This window comes from Austrofundulus limnaeus, unplaced genomic scaffold (assembly GCF_001266775.1).
Source record: "Austrofundulus limnaeus strain Quisiro unplaced genomic scaffold, Austrofundulus_limnaeus-1.0 Scaffold108, whole genome shotgun sequence".
Classification (NCBI taxonomy): domain Eukaryota; kingdom Metazoa; phylum Chordata; class Actinopteri; order Cyprinodontiformes; family Rivulidae; genus Austrofundulus; species Austrofundulus limnaeus.
Window position 1 is genome coordinate 657,479 of NW_013952510.1, and position 16,492 is coordinate 673,970.

The window sequence follows — 16,492 nt, forward strand, 5'->3', positions numbered from 1 at the left end:
CCATCTTTGTGAAGAAAAACCGTCCACCATTAAACAGAGGTGGAGGCCTNSRWKTYCAGTTGTCCTCCTCCTACAACGCTGTTATTGCAAGTATGACTCAGCCCCCTGTGAGCAAAAGGTGTGAATCAGGACCCCAACGATACCAACACAAAGAGGGAGAGAGGGACAAAAACAAGGGGACGTTGAGCCCCGCCTGCATTCACTACATACACATAACACGACACGGGTCAGGTGATGGGGCACATGACCCTCTATGAACAAAAGAGCCAATCAAGCCTATTATTAGACGATGGCCCTCTTTTGCATGTGACTAAACTGTTTGTCCATGTGGAGGGCTTATAAGGCTGAGTTCACCTGAAACTCATCAGACTGAAGAAGTTTCTTGGAGGGGAGACAAAACGTTTCACTAAAGAAGAACCCATCCAGAGGACTTACTTATTTTTTCTTTTTGACACTTCATACATGTTGAATGTCTAAYCTAATTTTCAGCTCCAGCTCCTTGAGTCTAACAACACCATTCGCTGATGTTCGGACTGAAAAAAAGGGTCTGCAGAGGAAAGTTTCCAACCGGAGAAAAATTACAGAGAGAGAATTTGAAGCTGCTGTGAGCGAACAACATATTGGAGGTGCTAACTGATTCATTTTTTAGTGTCTTAAGTACATACAATTCCTAATTGATTTATACTCTTTATATTGTTTATGTAAAATTAAAGGAACTCTTTACATGGTAGCAATCTACATTCAACAAGACTGTTCATTCTGATAACTAGTTGCTTTAGTAATATTTTTTCCCCCTTTTATTCCTTCTGTCATCCAGATGTAAGGAGGTGTAGTTTAGTCGAGGAGAATATCTGTGAGAGTACCGGCACTGAGGGATTCACGCTGGGTCTCAGCAAACTCAGCATGCCTGATATAACGGCTGATATTGTGAACTGCAACACAGCACTTTATGACCAGCCTGACGCCATGATCTCCAGCTTTTCAATCCTTGCTACTCAGGACAAAGCCACGGTCATGTCGTCGCAGCTTCAGACGGATATGACAGAAGCAGAGCAGGAAGAGGAGCGGTGCAGGACAGAGAGAGACAAATCACAGACTGTACTTCCAAGAGAAGAAGAAGAAGAAGCTGCTGCTGAACCTCAGGCCGAGGAAGGCCAAAATCAGCTTGATGACAATGCTGCTGATGCTTCTGAATCTGAGAGGGAGGAAGATGCAGTTGAATCTCATGCAGCTGCTCAAACTGAAGAGGAAGGAGCAGCCAGTTCCCATTCAGAAGAGAGAGAAAATTTAGATGATCTGACTGAGAAAGAGGAGGTTTCTCCAGACTCTCAAAGAGATGAAGAACTAGTTGAAAAGGAAGAATATTTTGCGGGTTCCCAAACTGAGGAAAGTTCTCCATCTGAGGAAGAAGAGGGCGAACTGGGCTTTCAGACTGAGGAAGTTGAAGTGGTTGCCGTGTCTCAAGAGGCTGAAGCTGGGTCAGAGGAAGAGGAGGTTTCGCCCGACTCTCAAACTGAGGAAGAAGATGCAGCAGACTCCCAAACTGATGAAGTTGCAGCAGTTTCTTCATCTCAAGATGATGCTGAAGCTGCTTCTCAATCCAAGGAGGAAGCTGAAGATGAAGATGTGGCTGAGTCTCAGACAGAAGAAGAAGAAGAAGAGGAGGAAGAAGAGCAACTGGAAGGTGGTTTGGAGCTCATCAGTCGAAAGGCTCATCACTCTGAGGGTGCGCTTATTCTGCCCATCACGGAAGCAAAGAATGACTTGGATGATGGAATTGCAGCAGGTAAGATCAGTTTATTTATTTTCCATTTTCTGAATGGTTAGAAGAAGTCCAAGTTATTCTTTTAACCATCAAAGCAAAGAAAAACTCTTTAATATTGAATTATTGATATGGGTAGGGGTGCACCGATATCGGTCAGCTGATTTATTAGGTGATTGGAACATTGAAGGTGTATTGTGTATTGTTTAGCAAAGTTATGTTCATAAAGCATCCGTTTTATAAACTCTGTTTTATCACTTGTTATTTATAATCTCTCATCTAGAAATAAGTAGGTTTGTATGAGTACTTTGAAGTTTAAAGATATAAATTCCATTTTTTTTTTATTATGCGCACAAACTGCCAATAACGAGCACATGCCGCGCGACGCAAATGGTCTTAGACAATCATTATGATTTGGGATGGCTCCAGGTTGGCACCTCTGTGACAGTGTCAGATTTTAAAAATATATCTAAATCAGCAGGTCAGGTTTTTTAACGATTAGTGATTGTGATTAAAAAAAAGTTTGTGCTCCCCTAGTTATGAGAGAAAACATTGTGGAGCCATTTTGATCAAACCTTGAAATGTCACATTCAGAATAACTCTAACCACAGCACTGAGATATTTTTCAGTCATTTTTGTGTGCGATAATATATTAGTTAGTTGTGGAGGCCATCTTCACTTTAATTGACTCCAAACATTAATCTATTGGAGATGTTAGTTATTACTTCCCTTCCTAAAACATTAATCTTAAAATGTCCCACTGGTTCATGAGATATTTTGTTAACAGGCAAGTGTGTGTGTGTGTGTGTGTGTGTGTGGTGGCAGGTGATGGTGAACTTAAAGCTGTAAGAAGGAGAAAACTATGCTGAAATTGGACAGATATATGAAAAAAAAAAGATTTTGATCATTTAAAATCAATTTTTCATTTTTTTTAAATGAAAATTTAAAAATATTTTTTAAATCTTTTTTTTTGTGAACTTATGCCATATTTTTCTCTCCCGCATTCATTATGTTTTGTGTATTATTGTATACATTTTGCCCTGCATCAACCTTGTGTTTGAGTTACAATTTTAGAAATTAATTTCGATTTGATGTTTCAATTTTCGTTGCTTATGTTTAATTTTGTTTTCTGTTTCATTTTCATTTTTCCACAATTTTTATACTGTTAATGAATGTACATCACCTTGTGAACATATTTCTGTGAAAGGCACTTTATAAATAAAACTTAACTTACTTAAAATGACTTGACTGCATTTTTATAATTTACAATTCATTGATATATTTTTCTTTATTTTTTTTAGGGTTGCCTGATGCCAAGTCCAAAATGTACAGTACTTTTGACTTAAATACCAGTGCAGAGTTGGGAATTGCTGAGATCAGTCAACCCCAAATCAAGAAGTTGGACATGGCCGAACTCTCAGTTCCAGATCAGGAACCTGTTCCCTGCGTGGAGAACAAATCCAGGACTGAAAATGAGAACTCGTTTCAGCCTCATGGACGGACGCTGGACGCTGAAGTCAGTGAGCGCGAGAGCGTTTCTTCTCTTGAAGACGCTCAGAACTCTGATGAACAAGAAGAGGACTGGGACGATGAAGAAGAGGAAGGTTGGTGTCTCTGAGAAAGTGATTGTTTTTTAAAGAAAATCAGGACAACCATAAACCTTGTTTTGGTTTCTGACCTCTTCAGTGGTCCAGAGCAAGACACCAGCATTTGTCAAAAAGAAAAGGAACTTCTTTCACTCTGGTTCTCCAGCATCGCCTTTGGTTTTAAAAAATACTGAAGCAAGGCAAGTTGCACTTTTTTCTACTCTTACATTTTTTACATTTAACATTAAACAGGCTTTCTTCACTGTCCCAGAGTGTCASATGTCTTTTGTTACAGTTTCTTTTTAATCTCTGTCATACTTGCAGTGTGAGAAGCGAAGTTGTACCTGCAGCTAAACCCAAGCAGGTGAGACGGAGAAAAACAGGGACAGCTAGAAAGCAAGGAGTCCTTCCTAAGACCTACCTCATGAGTGTCTTYAGACACTTTGCCAAAACAAAGGTCTCTGCAGATGTTTACCCCGTTCTAAATGAGATGTGAGTAACACAGRGCTATAAAAAGCATTGTGCGTAAATTCTGTGCGTGCTAAAACGTTTGCCGTGTGTCGACTTTCTGACAGAACGGATAAATTCTTGGACCGGCTGGCCGAGGACTTGGAGACCTACGCTGCCCATGCTAAAAGAAAAACTATTGAGGTTGAAGATGCTATACTTCTGTTGAAAAGGTTTGTATATGTTGTGTGTTCAAGAGTGTATTTTAGCACAACATTCATCACATGTTCATGAATAATATTTGGGAGCACTACAATGATCTGTTTGCCATTATTAAACAATGAAGTAACTCCACAGCCATGCATTTAGTGTCTTCTAAGCCTCCTCAGACACACTGAGGCTCTGTTTTGTTTACAACTATTGGCTGCAGCTGGATGTTGATGAGAGCAGAACAAAATAAACTGGAGGCAATAAAATTCAAACTCTAAGCTGAGATGTGCTGAGAAGCTAAAGTGAACCGCTAATGCATCCTGTGATTAATTCTCTGTTTAGTCAGGTTTATGGACCTTTTTGTTAGCATAAATTATGAATTGGCTTTAACAAACCAAAGAGCCTTTTTTTAAAGTTTTAAAACCACAAGTACAGCACTCCCATAAGAACACATTGTACCTGTCAATCATTAAGCAGGACATATGTAGCACTGGTGTGGATACAGAACAGAAGGGAGACACCGTTCTGCACCCTACCACACTTTTACCAAATTGTAGCTCCCTGACAAGTGTTTGTATTGTTTGCAAAATGTTGGAAATTATTTTGATTTGCAGCAAGATTGATAAAACACATCTTCACAGCATCATATGTGGGGACAAAAAAGTCTCCCTTTTGAAATTTATTTTATTTACCTTAACTGCTTTGGGTATTTTATTTATTTATTTATTTATTTATTTATTTTTTTATTTATTCCTTCCTTCCTTCCTCCCTTCCTTCCTTCAGGCAGGGTTACGTGAATGACAAGGTGCCAGTGGAGGTGCTTATTGAAAAATATCTTCGTATGGAACAGCGAAAGCTCCTAATCCCGATGGCAACCAGTGGGAATGTTGTTATCCCTAAAAAAAGGAAGTAAATCTTTTCGAAACAGATGATTTTTATTTGAGTTTGACTTTTCTCCCTCTTAACGATTAATTAATTGCATGTGTGGCCCTATGTAGAACTGTTGATCAGAGCATAAATGTTTCACTATTTGCAAATATTCACTTTTGTGTCATGTAGTTTTCCTTTTTATGTGTTTTTACTGTTAAATGAAAGGGCGTTTGTATATTTCTTGTGGGTATTTGCTCGTGGAAAGCTTTTCTTTATTAAGAATTCATCTGGAACTTTAAGTCTTTTGAAACCTATATTCTGATTGTATAAAACCTATGAATCTTCTGAGCTTATAAAGCTAACATGATTTTAAATAAAGTTTTCTATCACATGTTTGAATATATAATTCTTTGTGAATTTCTTTGTGTAATGTCTTGTGGATGACATGTCATTCAACAACTGTTCTATTGTTATAGACTATTATCTAGTACTTTGCACTGAATATACAGAAASGGGTAAAGAAGGCTGCGTTTATGAGAATATTTGGTTCTTTGAAGGTACCTATATCAGATCTTGTCCACGAGATGGCGCAAATTAACTTCAGCTAAACTTGTCCAAAGGTTCTCATAAYACAGAAATTGTAAGAAATTTAGTTTATTCGTTACTTAAAACTATTTACATTAAAAGTTAGATTTGCTACGCTTATGCTAAATGTATTTGTATTTTAATGCATGTTTTCAGACCATTTGTTATAGTCTAGATGCTGTTTTTTTTCTTTTCCAAATACGTTAAAAGAAAAAGTATCTAAAATAATGACGGTTTTATTACTAAGAAAAACAAAAAACGTGAAGACCAAATAATTATAACATTACATTGACAAATTACGATCACAGTAAATTATTGGAAATAACTTTTACTTGACTTGTAGTATCACTCCGGGGCTGTAGGGGGCGCTGTTGTAAAGGCGAGCCTGTCAAGAGCTATCAGCTAACAACAACAGAAAACCCCACACAGCTAGCGTTCTAATTGAACTCAACATAAAGGTGAGTCCTTTGATGAATGAACCCAAAAAGCCGCAATTTAAACAATACTAATCTGAAATTACACAACTAAGCTAGTTGTTTTCTATATTATATATTAATTTGTGGTGATATCCTGACCTTTTTGTTTGGCTCAGGTTAGCTTCTACAGTGAGCTAGCCCGACGGAGTTAGCTCCCAYGTTACCGTTAGTTTATGAATATTACCGACAGGATTTATACACTTCTTTAAATGGCATACACTAAATTGTCTAAATGTATTTCTCCATCTATCAATACAGTGATCTGTGTGTGTATTTGAATTACAGTTCCAGTTAAAAAGTATGATGCAAGTTGTTTCGATTCTGTATTAGCAGGTTGATAACCTGCTGTCTTTGCTGTATCGATTGCAAAGTGTTCGTATCAGCTAAAAATAAAATACTATTAATTCAACTTGATAGGATATAGCGTCGACTTTAAAGGACAATGTACGTTTGCTTAGTAAAACAAAAATCCCAGGAACTATGGGATTTTAATCTTTGGCCTTCGTATAGTAAGAGCAGTGTTCATTATGTTGTAATTCTTCTAGACGGTTTATGCTTTTATTGTTATGGATAGTTTTCATAGGTGATAACATCAAGGTGCTATGTTTTATGGTTGGGTAAAAGATGGTCATTTCAGTGCAAGTCTGGTGGAGTGGACTAGACTTATGGGCACAGTGGTCTGAGTAAGTAAAGTACGACAAAGTGATACTTGAGTAAAAGTACAAGTGTCTTACCAAAAAATTACTTTGGTAAAAGTTAAAGTCTCCTTTAGGAATATTACTAGAGTAAAAGTCTTAAAGTATCTGATATTTTTTGTACTTGAGTATTAAAAGTAAAAGTACTTATTTAAAATGAGCAGTTAGTTTTTATGTTTATTAGGTGATCTCCTCAAAAAATGCTGAAATGACTGTTGTATTAAAATACAGTGGGGAGAACAAGTATTTGATACACTGTTGATTTTTCAGGTTTTCCCACTTGCAAAGCTTGTAGATGACTGTAATTTTTATCATAGGGACTCTTCAACTGTGAGTGATGGAATCTAAAACAAAAATCCAGAAAAATACAATGTATGATTTTTAAATAATTAATTTCCATTTTATTGTGTGAAATAAGTATTTGATCATCTATCAACCAGTAAGAATTTTGGCTCTCACAGACATGTTAGTTCTTCTTTAAGAAGCCCTCCTGTTCTCCACTCATTACCTGTATTAACTGCACCTGTTTGAACTCGTTACCTGTATAAAAGACACCTGTCCACACACTCAGTCAATCAGACTCCAGCATCTCCACAATGCCCAAGACCAGAGAGCTGTGTAAGGACATCAGGGATAAAATTGTAGACCTGCACAAGGCTGGGATGGGCTACAGGACAATAGGCAAGCAGCTTGGTGAGAAGGCAACAACAGTTGGTGCAATTATTAGAAAATGGAAGAAATACAAAATAACGGAAAATCTCCCTCGGTCTGGGGCGCCATGCAAGATCTCACCTCGTGGAGCATCATTGATCTTGAGGAAGGTGAGGAATGAGCCCAGAACTACACGGCAGGACCTGGTCAATGACCTGAATAGAGCTGGGACCACAGTCTCAAAGAAAACAATCAGTAACACTCTACGCCGTCAAGGATTAAAATCCTGCAGTGCACGCAAGGTGCCCTTCCTCAAGCCAACGCATGTCAAAGCCCGTCTGATGTTTGCAAATGACCATCTGAATGATCCAGAGGAGGAATGGGAGAAGGTCATGTGGTCTGATGAGACAAAAATAKAACTTTTTGGTTTAAACTCCACTCGTCATGTTTGGAGGAAGAAGAATGATGAGTACAACCCCAAGAACACCATCCCAACCGTGAAGCATGGCGGTAGAAACATCATTCTTTGGGGATGCTTTTCTGCAAAGGGGACAGGACGACTGCACCATATTGTGGGAAGGATGGATGGGGCCATGTATCGTGAGATTTTGGCCAACAACCTCCTTCCCTCAGTAAGAGCGCTGAAGATGGGTCGTGGCTGGGTCTTCCAGCATGATAACGACCCAAAACACACAGCCAGGGCAACTAAAGAGTGGCTCCGTAGGAAACATCTTAAGGTCCTGGAGTGGCCTAGCCAGTCTCCAGACCTGAATCCAATAGAAAATCTTTGGAGGGCGCTTAAAGTCCGTGTGGCCCAGCGACAGCCCCGAAACCTGAAGGCTCTGGAGGAGATCTGTATGGAGGAGTGGGCCAAAATCCCTGCTGCAGTGTGTGCAAACATGGTCAAGAACTACAGGAAACGTCTGATCTCTGTAATTGCAAACAAAGGTTTCTGTACCAAATATTAAGTTTCATTTTTCTGGTGTATCAAATACTTATTTCACACAATAAAATGGAAATTAATTATTTAAAAATCATACATTGTATTTTTCTGGATTTTTGTTTTAGATTCCATCACTCACAGTTGAAGAGTACCTATGATAAAAATTACAGTCATCTACAAGCTTTGCAAGTGGGAAAACCTGAAAAATCAACAGTGTATCAAATACTTGTTCTCCCCACTGTAATTAATTTGTTAAATTTAGGATGCACTAGTCCAGCTGTTTCAGTTTATATAATATATCAAGGCTGCACAAACATTTTCTTCAAAATAAAAATCTATCTGAGGGCTGTGGCCAAATGCAGTAATATAATTCATGAAACACAAATACTTAAGTACAGTCCTTTTAATGATTATGTCCTGCAGGAGTGTGACATGATTTGTTTATCTACAAACTAATACGGTATCAGAGCTTTATATATTTAAACTTCTCATTCAACCACAATTAAATTCACTCTATATAGGAGGCACAATTTATATGCATAGTATTTATTTTTTACAATACAAGCTGGAATGAAAAAGAGGAAAAATTAAATAAAAGTAACGACTTTCTACTTCTTGCCTTTTTAAAAAAATGTAACGAGTAGAAAGTACAGATAATTGTGTGAAAATGTTAGAAGTAGAAGTAAAAAGCAGGCTGAAAATAATTACTCAAGTAAAGTAGTGATACCCAAAAAATCTACTTAAGTACAGTAAAGAAGTATTTGTACTTAGTTACTTTACAACTCTGGTAGAAATAAAATTGAACRTTGCAGAGATTTAACTGAAAGTTCCCCCTTTCATAAAAAGAAGGGGAGCAAAACATAATCTCATGCAACCTTTTAGCAGATGAACTCCAGTCTTGGCAATATGTCAAGCAGATTGATGTCATTCTGAGAAACTGTTGATTATAAAGTGTGGGTTAAATAGTGATTCGTATAACTCCATTGTAAAGCAAGGCTGAAAACATTTTTTTTCCCAAGACCTCTTAAATTACATTACACTATACCAGGGGTGCCCAAACATTTTCCCTGAGAGGGCCAAAATTAAAATCAATCTGAGGGCTGTGGGCCAAATGCAACAATATAAGAAATGCTTAATACTTAAGTAAAGTTGTTTTATTTTTTATGATTAAGCTAGCAGCCAGTGTGGTTGCCCACATTCTTTATTTATGTTTTTTCAGCTCATAGACATGGAGAAAATTCAACGTATGCTCAGGCAGCAAAGACTCATGGGACTTTTCATAATTTAAAATTTGAGTATATGTGGTCTTATAAGGTGTGCAAATCTATATATGGGCTTAAATCTAATCTAAATGTCTCTTGTAGTTACTTGTATTTTATATTTAATCTTAACATAATTACAATCTAATAACCAGGACAACTGCTGGTGGGCCAAATCAAATGGCTTGGCGGGCCAATTTTGGCCTGTGGGCCCCACTTTGGGCACCTCTGCACTATACACAACTGAAGTAAGGGAAATAATAATACAGACACTGTACAGTAAGAACATACATAAGTAGTTACATTTATCAGTAAAAGTTTGAGTAGTAAAATTTTGGGAGTAAATCAGCTTGCCTTTGGTAAAGTCCCTATGTTGCTGCCAAATGAATAGTCTTTTCATGTGTTAGAGCTGAAATAGACTTGTAGGATTTTCCTGATTTTATTTTCCAGCCCTCCACCCATCACTTACCGTAGTTTAGCTGAGCTCTCCTGAATTTTGCTTCCACTTCTTGGAATATGTGTAAATTCTGGGGGTAAATGTGGCATCTTAAAATTATACTTTGATTTTGATTGAACAGGTATGTTTTATCTATGTCAAAGTTAGTTTAATTTCAACATAACATTTTTAAATTACAAATCCTTAATGCTGAATGATACACACACGCGCACCCACGCATTGTGGGTTTATTCAATATTTTAATATGTTTGGTCCTTCCGTAGGATTTGCTCCTAAAGGTCACCACAGGAGGTGTAACCGACCAAGGTGACAGGACACATTAGATATGCATTGAGATCCCCCTCCATTTAACCTCCCATGCCTGGTGAAGTGAGCAAGGTTTTTGTTGGGAAGTTCAGACAGAAGGTGAAGTTGGAGTGCTAATGCTTTTTTTTTTTTGCCCTATCAAATCCCCTTCACTGTAATTGTGGACCCCGCACAAAGTCGGTGGATGAGAGTGAGGCAAGCTGATCGCTGTAGCAAAATCAATAGTTCATACCTTACTGAGATTGAGTTTTTAGGGAAGGAGGAGTGCCGTGACCAAGGGCAGAATATGAAATCGCTTCCACAGAGGCCGAGCACGCGTTCCGCAATCGATCCCAGGCCCCTGTACCAATTATAGTTTTAAGGTTTGTCTGTGGCTTGCCGCAGTTCTGAAAGACCAAAGCTTCGGAAACAGACACAGTGTTCACTGACACTTTGACAAGGTTTGCAATTCTTTTTCATCTCTCTTGAAAATTGCAATCTGAAATGCCTTCATACTTTCAGTTTTTAATTTATAGCAGAGATTGATTTCTCCTGTTTCTTTTTTTTTACGTGGATGTGAAATGTCAGGAAAAAAATAACTGCAACTTTCTGTTTCATATCTATTTAGATTATTTTTTTTTATCTGTTTGTGTATTTTTCTGTCTTGGCTTTCAGAATCAAACTGGAACCAAAGAGTAATTTTCCTTTAGATCCCTTAAACCCTTACATTTGCACTGTTCTGCAGTCAAACACTTAAAATGCAATGTTTAAATTGTATTTTACTTTGCAGAGCTGCTATTGTTAAAGAAGCACTTATTAAAATCACACCTTGTATTAGAGTAACATCTTTTCAATTTTACCCTAATTATTTTGCACACGTGCAAAACATTAATATTTGATGCTTTGTGTCCTTTAGGATGGGAATTAGTGTTCTAGGCAAAAATAAATTAATTCCTGATATACTGTGCTTTTTGCTATTCACCATCCTGAAATCTGGATTATAATTTGATGAAAACAGACCTGGTACAGTTGTTTCAGGCCTAAAAGTTAAAATGCGGAGTGCATCTTGGACTCGTTCAGGTGTCCACAGATTTGTATTTGATTTCTCTTTCATACCTCTGCGTGGTCTTCCTTCGTCTCTTTCTAACCTCTTTGAGAATCAGTTTATCTTGGTGAATGATTCCACACCGAGTGCTTCATCTTTCGTTCACCTCTTGTTTTTTCGTTTGGCTTTGCTATCACTTTACCTTTAATTTTCTTTCCCTGTACAATCTTTTTCAATCATCTTTGCTCTTTATCTTGCCAGTGGAAGCTGTTGGAGGACCAAGAAAACTGATACGCTTGTCATTCAATTGATTTTCTTAAAAGAAAGCATGAGAACAGAACTATCCTTCATATAGAAATATTCGAATTAACTCAGTAATGAGATTATAACTGTTGATAATTTCAGATGTCACAATAAAATATTTGGATCCTGATGTATTTGTTCCCAATACTGATGGAGTGCCTGAAAATATGCAGTTTGTTTACATGTTCCTACAGCTCAGTTTAGGAGAAAAAAAAGATTAATACTGCCAAACTGGTGACCTTTCCTCTTTTATCCACAATTTTGTCTTGATCTGTTGCACTCACTTTCTCCTTTCAACCTAGCTTACCAAAGAGCGAATTCGTGAGTTAGTTAGTTGAAACCATAAGCCTTGCCTAGCTGGGCCATAAGAGGTTGACCGACTGAACCATTTCTTCTGTCTCCATCCTCCAGAATGCATTGTGGTTCTGGATTGAGTTCAGTGAGATTATCAACATTCTATTGAATGTCTTTTCTATTGATATTGATCACATGTTTGTCGCGATACATGTTGTTATCGAGTTATTGCCCAGTCCTAACTCAGTTGACAGACATTAGTAGAGCTAAAGCTAGCATGTTAGATTGGACTCTGCAGGAGTTGCGAAAAACACTACGGAAATGTCTTACTAAGAGAGGCATTTCACACCTTTTTTATAAGCTGACATAAATTAGGTTTTTTTTAAGAAAATTGCAGTGCTGTGCTTTGGTCTAAATAAAAGTTAGTACAATACCAAAGAACTTTTGTATTATCAGCTTTTTTCTTTGCAGCTTTTCCCCGTTGAGCTGAAATGGTTGACTCTACTTTTCTCATCGACAGTGTGTGAGGTTTTAGTTTATTTGCAAAAATGACTTTAATGCTGTTTTGCTGGAAGTATACAGTACGTCTTGTACTTCTGCTCAGCTTTAACTTCTGGAAAACATTGGGTTTGAATAACCAACATAGTCTCAGTGCCAGGCTGTGTGATTGTGTGATGTGTCATCAATCTTGTAGGTTTTTTGTGTGTGTGGGAAGGGAAGGTAATTTAGTAACCTGGTTTTGGCTACTTTGACCTCTAAACGCAGTCCTGGGGAGGAATTTTGTTTGTTTAGAGTTCTTTCTTAAATATAATTAAAATCCAGGAGCTATTGATCCTAAAAGTAGACACAGGGCCATCGATCACATACTGTACAGCAGCTGTTTGGAGAGAGTTTGTGTAATAAAAAAATGATATTGAGACTTGTGGAATCATGAAAGCAAAAACACTGGTGTGTTGCCACGTTTGGATGAGTGATTCTCTGCTTGATATTAGAATTTTTTTTTCTTTTTAAGTTAATGTCTTTTTATATTTGCAGGGGGCAGACTGCTTCCATTTGGCACTTACTAATACAGATGGACATCAGGACTGAACACTGACCAGTGGAAGCAACACATACCTCCTCCTTCTCACCGTCTTGCCCCAAAAAACCTTCTGTCACACTGGCAATGTCAAGAGTCCCGAGTCCCCCTCCCCCGGCGGAAATGTCCAGCGGGCCTGTGGCCGAGAGCTGGTGCTACACACAGGTAACAAAACCGAACATGTGACATGTGTCGAATGTGACATTAATGTAACAATGTGAACCAAATCAAAACTTTGCTGTTTCCTTTTTTTTCTTGGACAGATTAAAGTAGTGAAGTTCTCTTACATGTGGACCATCAACAACTTCAGCTTCTGTCGCGAGGAGATGGGGGAGGTCATCAAAAGTTCCACCTTCTCCTCAGGGGCCAACGACAAACTGAAATGGTAGGTTGCTGATTGGTTACATTACAGGCAAATTAGACTGAGTGTCAAACAAACTAGACTCCACCTTGTTTTTTTTCCCCTCATCTACCCTTGTGTGGTTTTTAGTTTTTCTGTTAAGGGTTGCGCCTCCTCATGATGTTTTCATGATGATGATCCTTGTTCTGTGCAGGGGTCAGTGGCTGCATGACCCAGGGCACCTGTTCTCCTATGTTTATGTTCTGTCTTCTTCTGAATGGATGTTCTGAACTGTAATTTCATATTGCTCTGTACAATGACAATACAAATATATCTTATCTTATCTTATCTTATCTTATCTTATCTTATCTTATCTTATCTTATCTTATCTTATCTTATCTTAAAATAGGAGAATCAAACAATGAAACACGAATGTGATAAAAGCAAGGTCACCTGAATTTAATAGAGATCTTAACTTCATTTCCAGGTGTTTGCGAGTGAATCCTAAAGGGCTGGATGAGGAGAGCAAAGATTATCTTTCCCTGTACCTGCTGCTGGTCAGCTGTCCGAAGGCAGAGGTCCGAGCAAAGTTCAAGTTTTCCATTCTCAACGCCAAGGGAGAGGAGACCAAAGCCATGGGTGAGCAGAACAAAACAAAACAAAACAAAAAACAAATCCTGACACACAAAAACATGCTGTATTTTTCTGTGGGGTGTTGACATCTTTTAAACAATGTTAACTCATCCCTGGTTGTGTGTGCTGTCTCTGCAGAAAGCCAGAGGGCATACCGCTTCGTCCAGGGAAAAGACTGGGGTTTTAAAAAGTTCATCCGGAGAGATTTCCTCCTTGATGAAGCAAATGGTCTTCTACCTGATGACAAGCTCACACTCTTCTGCGAGGTACACTCTTTATTCTCTTTATTCGTACTTTATTCTCATGAATTGTGCTGTTGTTTATGGTTGTAGACTTTTTAAAACTCTTCATTTGTGCATTTTTCAAATACAATAACAACAAACAAAAAGAGAAGAACATTTGGGGTTCTACTGACAAATAAAATCTAAACTATCTTGAAGACCCTACTGAAGAACAAGTGGAGAAGATAGTCCATTTTTTCCATCTTTGTTCAAATTTACTCACTTTCAGCCTCAGATAATGAGTCATAATGCTCTGCCAGTACATTGTAGAGACATTTATTGTGCGCCATTATCATCACCTTAAACAAATACATATATCCTCCACTTTAACCACATTTTTAGCTATCAAGTCTAGATATAAGATCTGGGGATGTTGAGGAATCTTGTACCTCAAAACCTGTTCAAGTGTCTCAACAATAAGGTCCCAAAAGAGGCAAACTTTAAWACGAGTAAAAATTATGGTAGTGATCAGCACTGATTTGACCACAGACCCTACAATATTGTTGTAGTTTTTTTTAACTGCTTACTTTTAATGTGAGGGGTGATAAAGAATCTTTTCTCAGCCAAATTCTCTCCAACATCTGGCGTTAGTGGAAGAGTGCTGTGACAATGTGACAGTTTGGTTTTATTCCTTTTGTTTGACTTTCTTTCCATCAGGTGAGCGTGGTGCAGGACTCTGTCAACATATCTGGTCAGAACACTATGAACATGGTGAAGGTGCCTGACTGTCGGCTAGCAGACGAGCTGGGGGGGCTGTGGGAAAACTCGCGCTTCACAGACTGCTCCTTGTGTGTGGCCGGCCAGGAGTTTCAGGCTCACAAAGCCATCCTGGCAGGTACAGATGCCATTCACATGCATAATCCTCGACTCTTCTTCAGTTAAAACCATCAGGGCATGTACCAACTTGTTTAAATGCTGTCTAATTGTAGCATTTTTTATCTTCCTCCTCAGCACGTTCTCCTGTATTCAGCGCTATGTTTGAACATGAGATGGAGGAGAGCAAAAAGGTGAGTTCCAAAGCGTTTTTTTATTTTTTATTCTCAGAAACAAATGAATTTTGTACCTGAATGGCTCCAATGCTCATATCTTCACTGCTGTATGGAGGGGTTAAAGTGAGTGAAGGATTGTGCACCGTCAGATGGCTGCACCACAAAGGTGTTTGGAGAAACCGAATGAAACTGCGCCCGAAATGCAATTGTCCTGCTGGACTTTGAGGTCAAGATTCATCCCTCACTGTCAAAGCTGCAGAAACAGAATTGCCTTTTTTTTTTCTCTCCTCCGCATTTTTCCACATGTAAGAGATGAGATTTCAAGAGTAGCCACAAAATGCAATTTTTAAACTTAGATCATTAGATTTTTTTATGTTGAAACTTTTTTAAGTAAAATTATTTTACTTATAAAATAAACAAACATTTTCTACAGTTTAAATATATTATCTTTAATGCAACAGATGAAACATTGTTTAGGAAGACATTTTATGAATGTGGTTAGTGAGCATAAAACATCTATAATGATTATTCCAGTCTTATAAAACAACAAAATCTGAGTGTCTAATAAGGTTGGGTGATATTGGCAAAAAAATGAATCACAATTATTTATGGCATTTAACTGATGACGATTAGTAGATGACAATTTCACTTACATATTTTTGGCTTTAAATCAATTACAAATCATCAGTCAAACTAATTTTCTAATTTAACAGCCACGGCCCACCCCACATTATCTCCTTCTAGTTCTTTTGCTGCTTATAAGGGACAGATTGACTTAGTGCATCGTGGATTCTCGGCTGAGTAGGTTTGTTTCCACCATCGGCTGGAGGAAAGTTTGTTKTAGCCTCGGCCCGCAGCTTCTGGCTTTCCTCGTACTCCGGTTTACAGCAAGGTTTTTTTAGCTGATTAAACAAGTTTGCAGTGTTAGGCCCTGGACCCACTACCCACACTCCCACCCTCGTTCTGCCCTCGTGCACTTCAAATGCGCGTTCATGTTGAAGGGTTTGAGTGCGTAGTGTGTCCCACATTCTCCACATCCGCCCTTCGCCCCTCCCATTTTGGGTACTATTTCCGCCCTTCCACGAATTCTGCATTTTTATGGTCTTTGGTGAAGTGTATCACCCACAATTCATTGCTGCCAAAACAGCAACCTTTTTTTAATAAACCTTTATTGAACATTTGAACATGGTACAAAAAATAAGAATGCTGCCAGGGGGAATGAAGAACTATAAAGGAAAAAAAGAGGAAAAAATATGTATAAATACAGCAGGTAAAATAAGTATTGAACACGTCACCATTTTTC

At 38.1% G+C, this 16,492-nt stretch overlaps 2 protein-coding genes across 2 annotated transcripts in view; both read left to right on the plus strand.

Annotated features, from left to right (window-relative positions):
• The window catches only part of cenpt (centromere protein T), a 7,618-nt gene extending 2,344 nt beyond the window's left edge, over positions 1–5,274 (plus strand). The window contains exons 7-13 of the mRNA XM_014013918.1: positions 490–626; positions 818–1,786; positions 3,064–3,366; positions 3,449–3,548; positions 3,673–3,840; positions 3,924–4,028; positions 4,789–5,274. Of these exons, the coding sequence (XP_013869372.1) occupies positions 490–626; positions 818–1,786; positions 3,064–3,366; positions 3,449–3,548; positions 3,673–3,840; positions 3,924–4,028; positions 4,789–4,918 (1,912 nt within the window). The 3' untranslated portion in view covers positions 4,919–5,274. The remainder of the gene's footprint in view (positions 1–489; positions 627–817; positions 1,787–3,063; positions 3,367–3,448; positions 3,549–3,672; positions 3,841–3,923; positions 4,029–4,788) is intronic.
• Positions 5,275–5,823: 549 nt separating this feature from the next.
• spop (speckle type BTB/POZ protein) overlaps positions 5,824–16,492 on the plus strand; it is an 18,812-nt gene continuing 8,143 nt past the window's right edge. Inside the window, exons 1-7 of the mRNA XM_014013949.1 lie at positions 5,824–5,918; positions 12,904–13,111; positions 13,210–13,331; positions 13,774–13,925; positions 14,058–14,185; positions 14,858–15,035; positions 15,152–15,207. Of these exons, the coding sequence (XP_013869403.1) occupies positions 13,034–13,111; positions 13,210–13,331; positions 13,774–13,925; positions 14,058–14,185; positions 14,858–15,035; positions 15,152–15,207 (714 nt within the window). The 5' untranslated portion in view covers positions 5,824–5,918; positions 12,904–13,033. The remainder of the gene's footprint in view (positions 5,919–12,903; positions 13,112–13,209; positions 13,332–13,773; positions 13,926–14,057; positions 14,186–14,857; positions 15,036–15,151; positions 15,208–16,492) is intronic.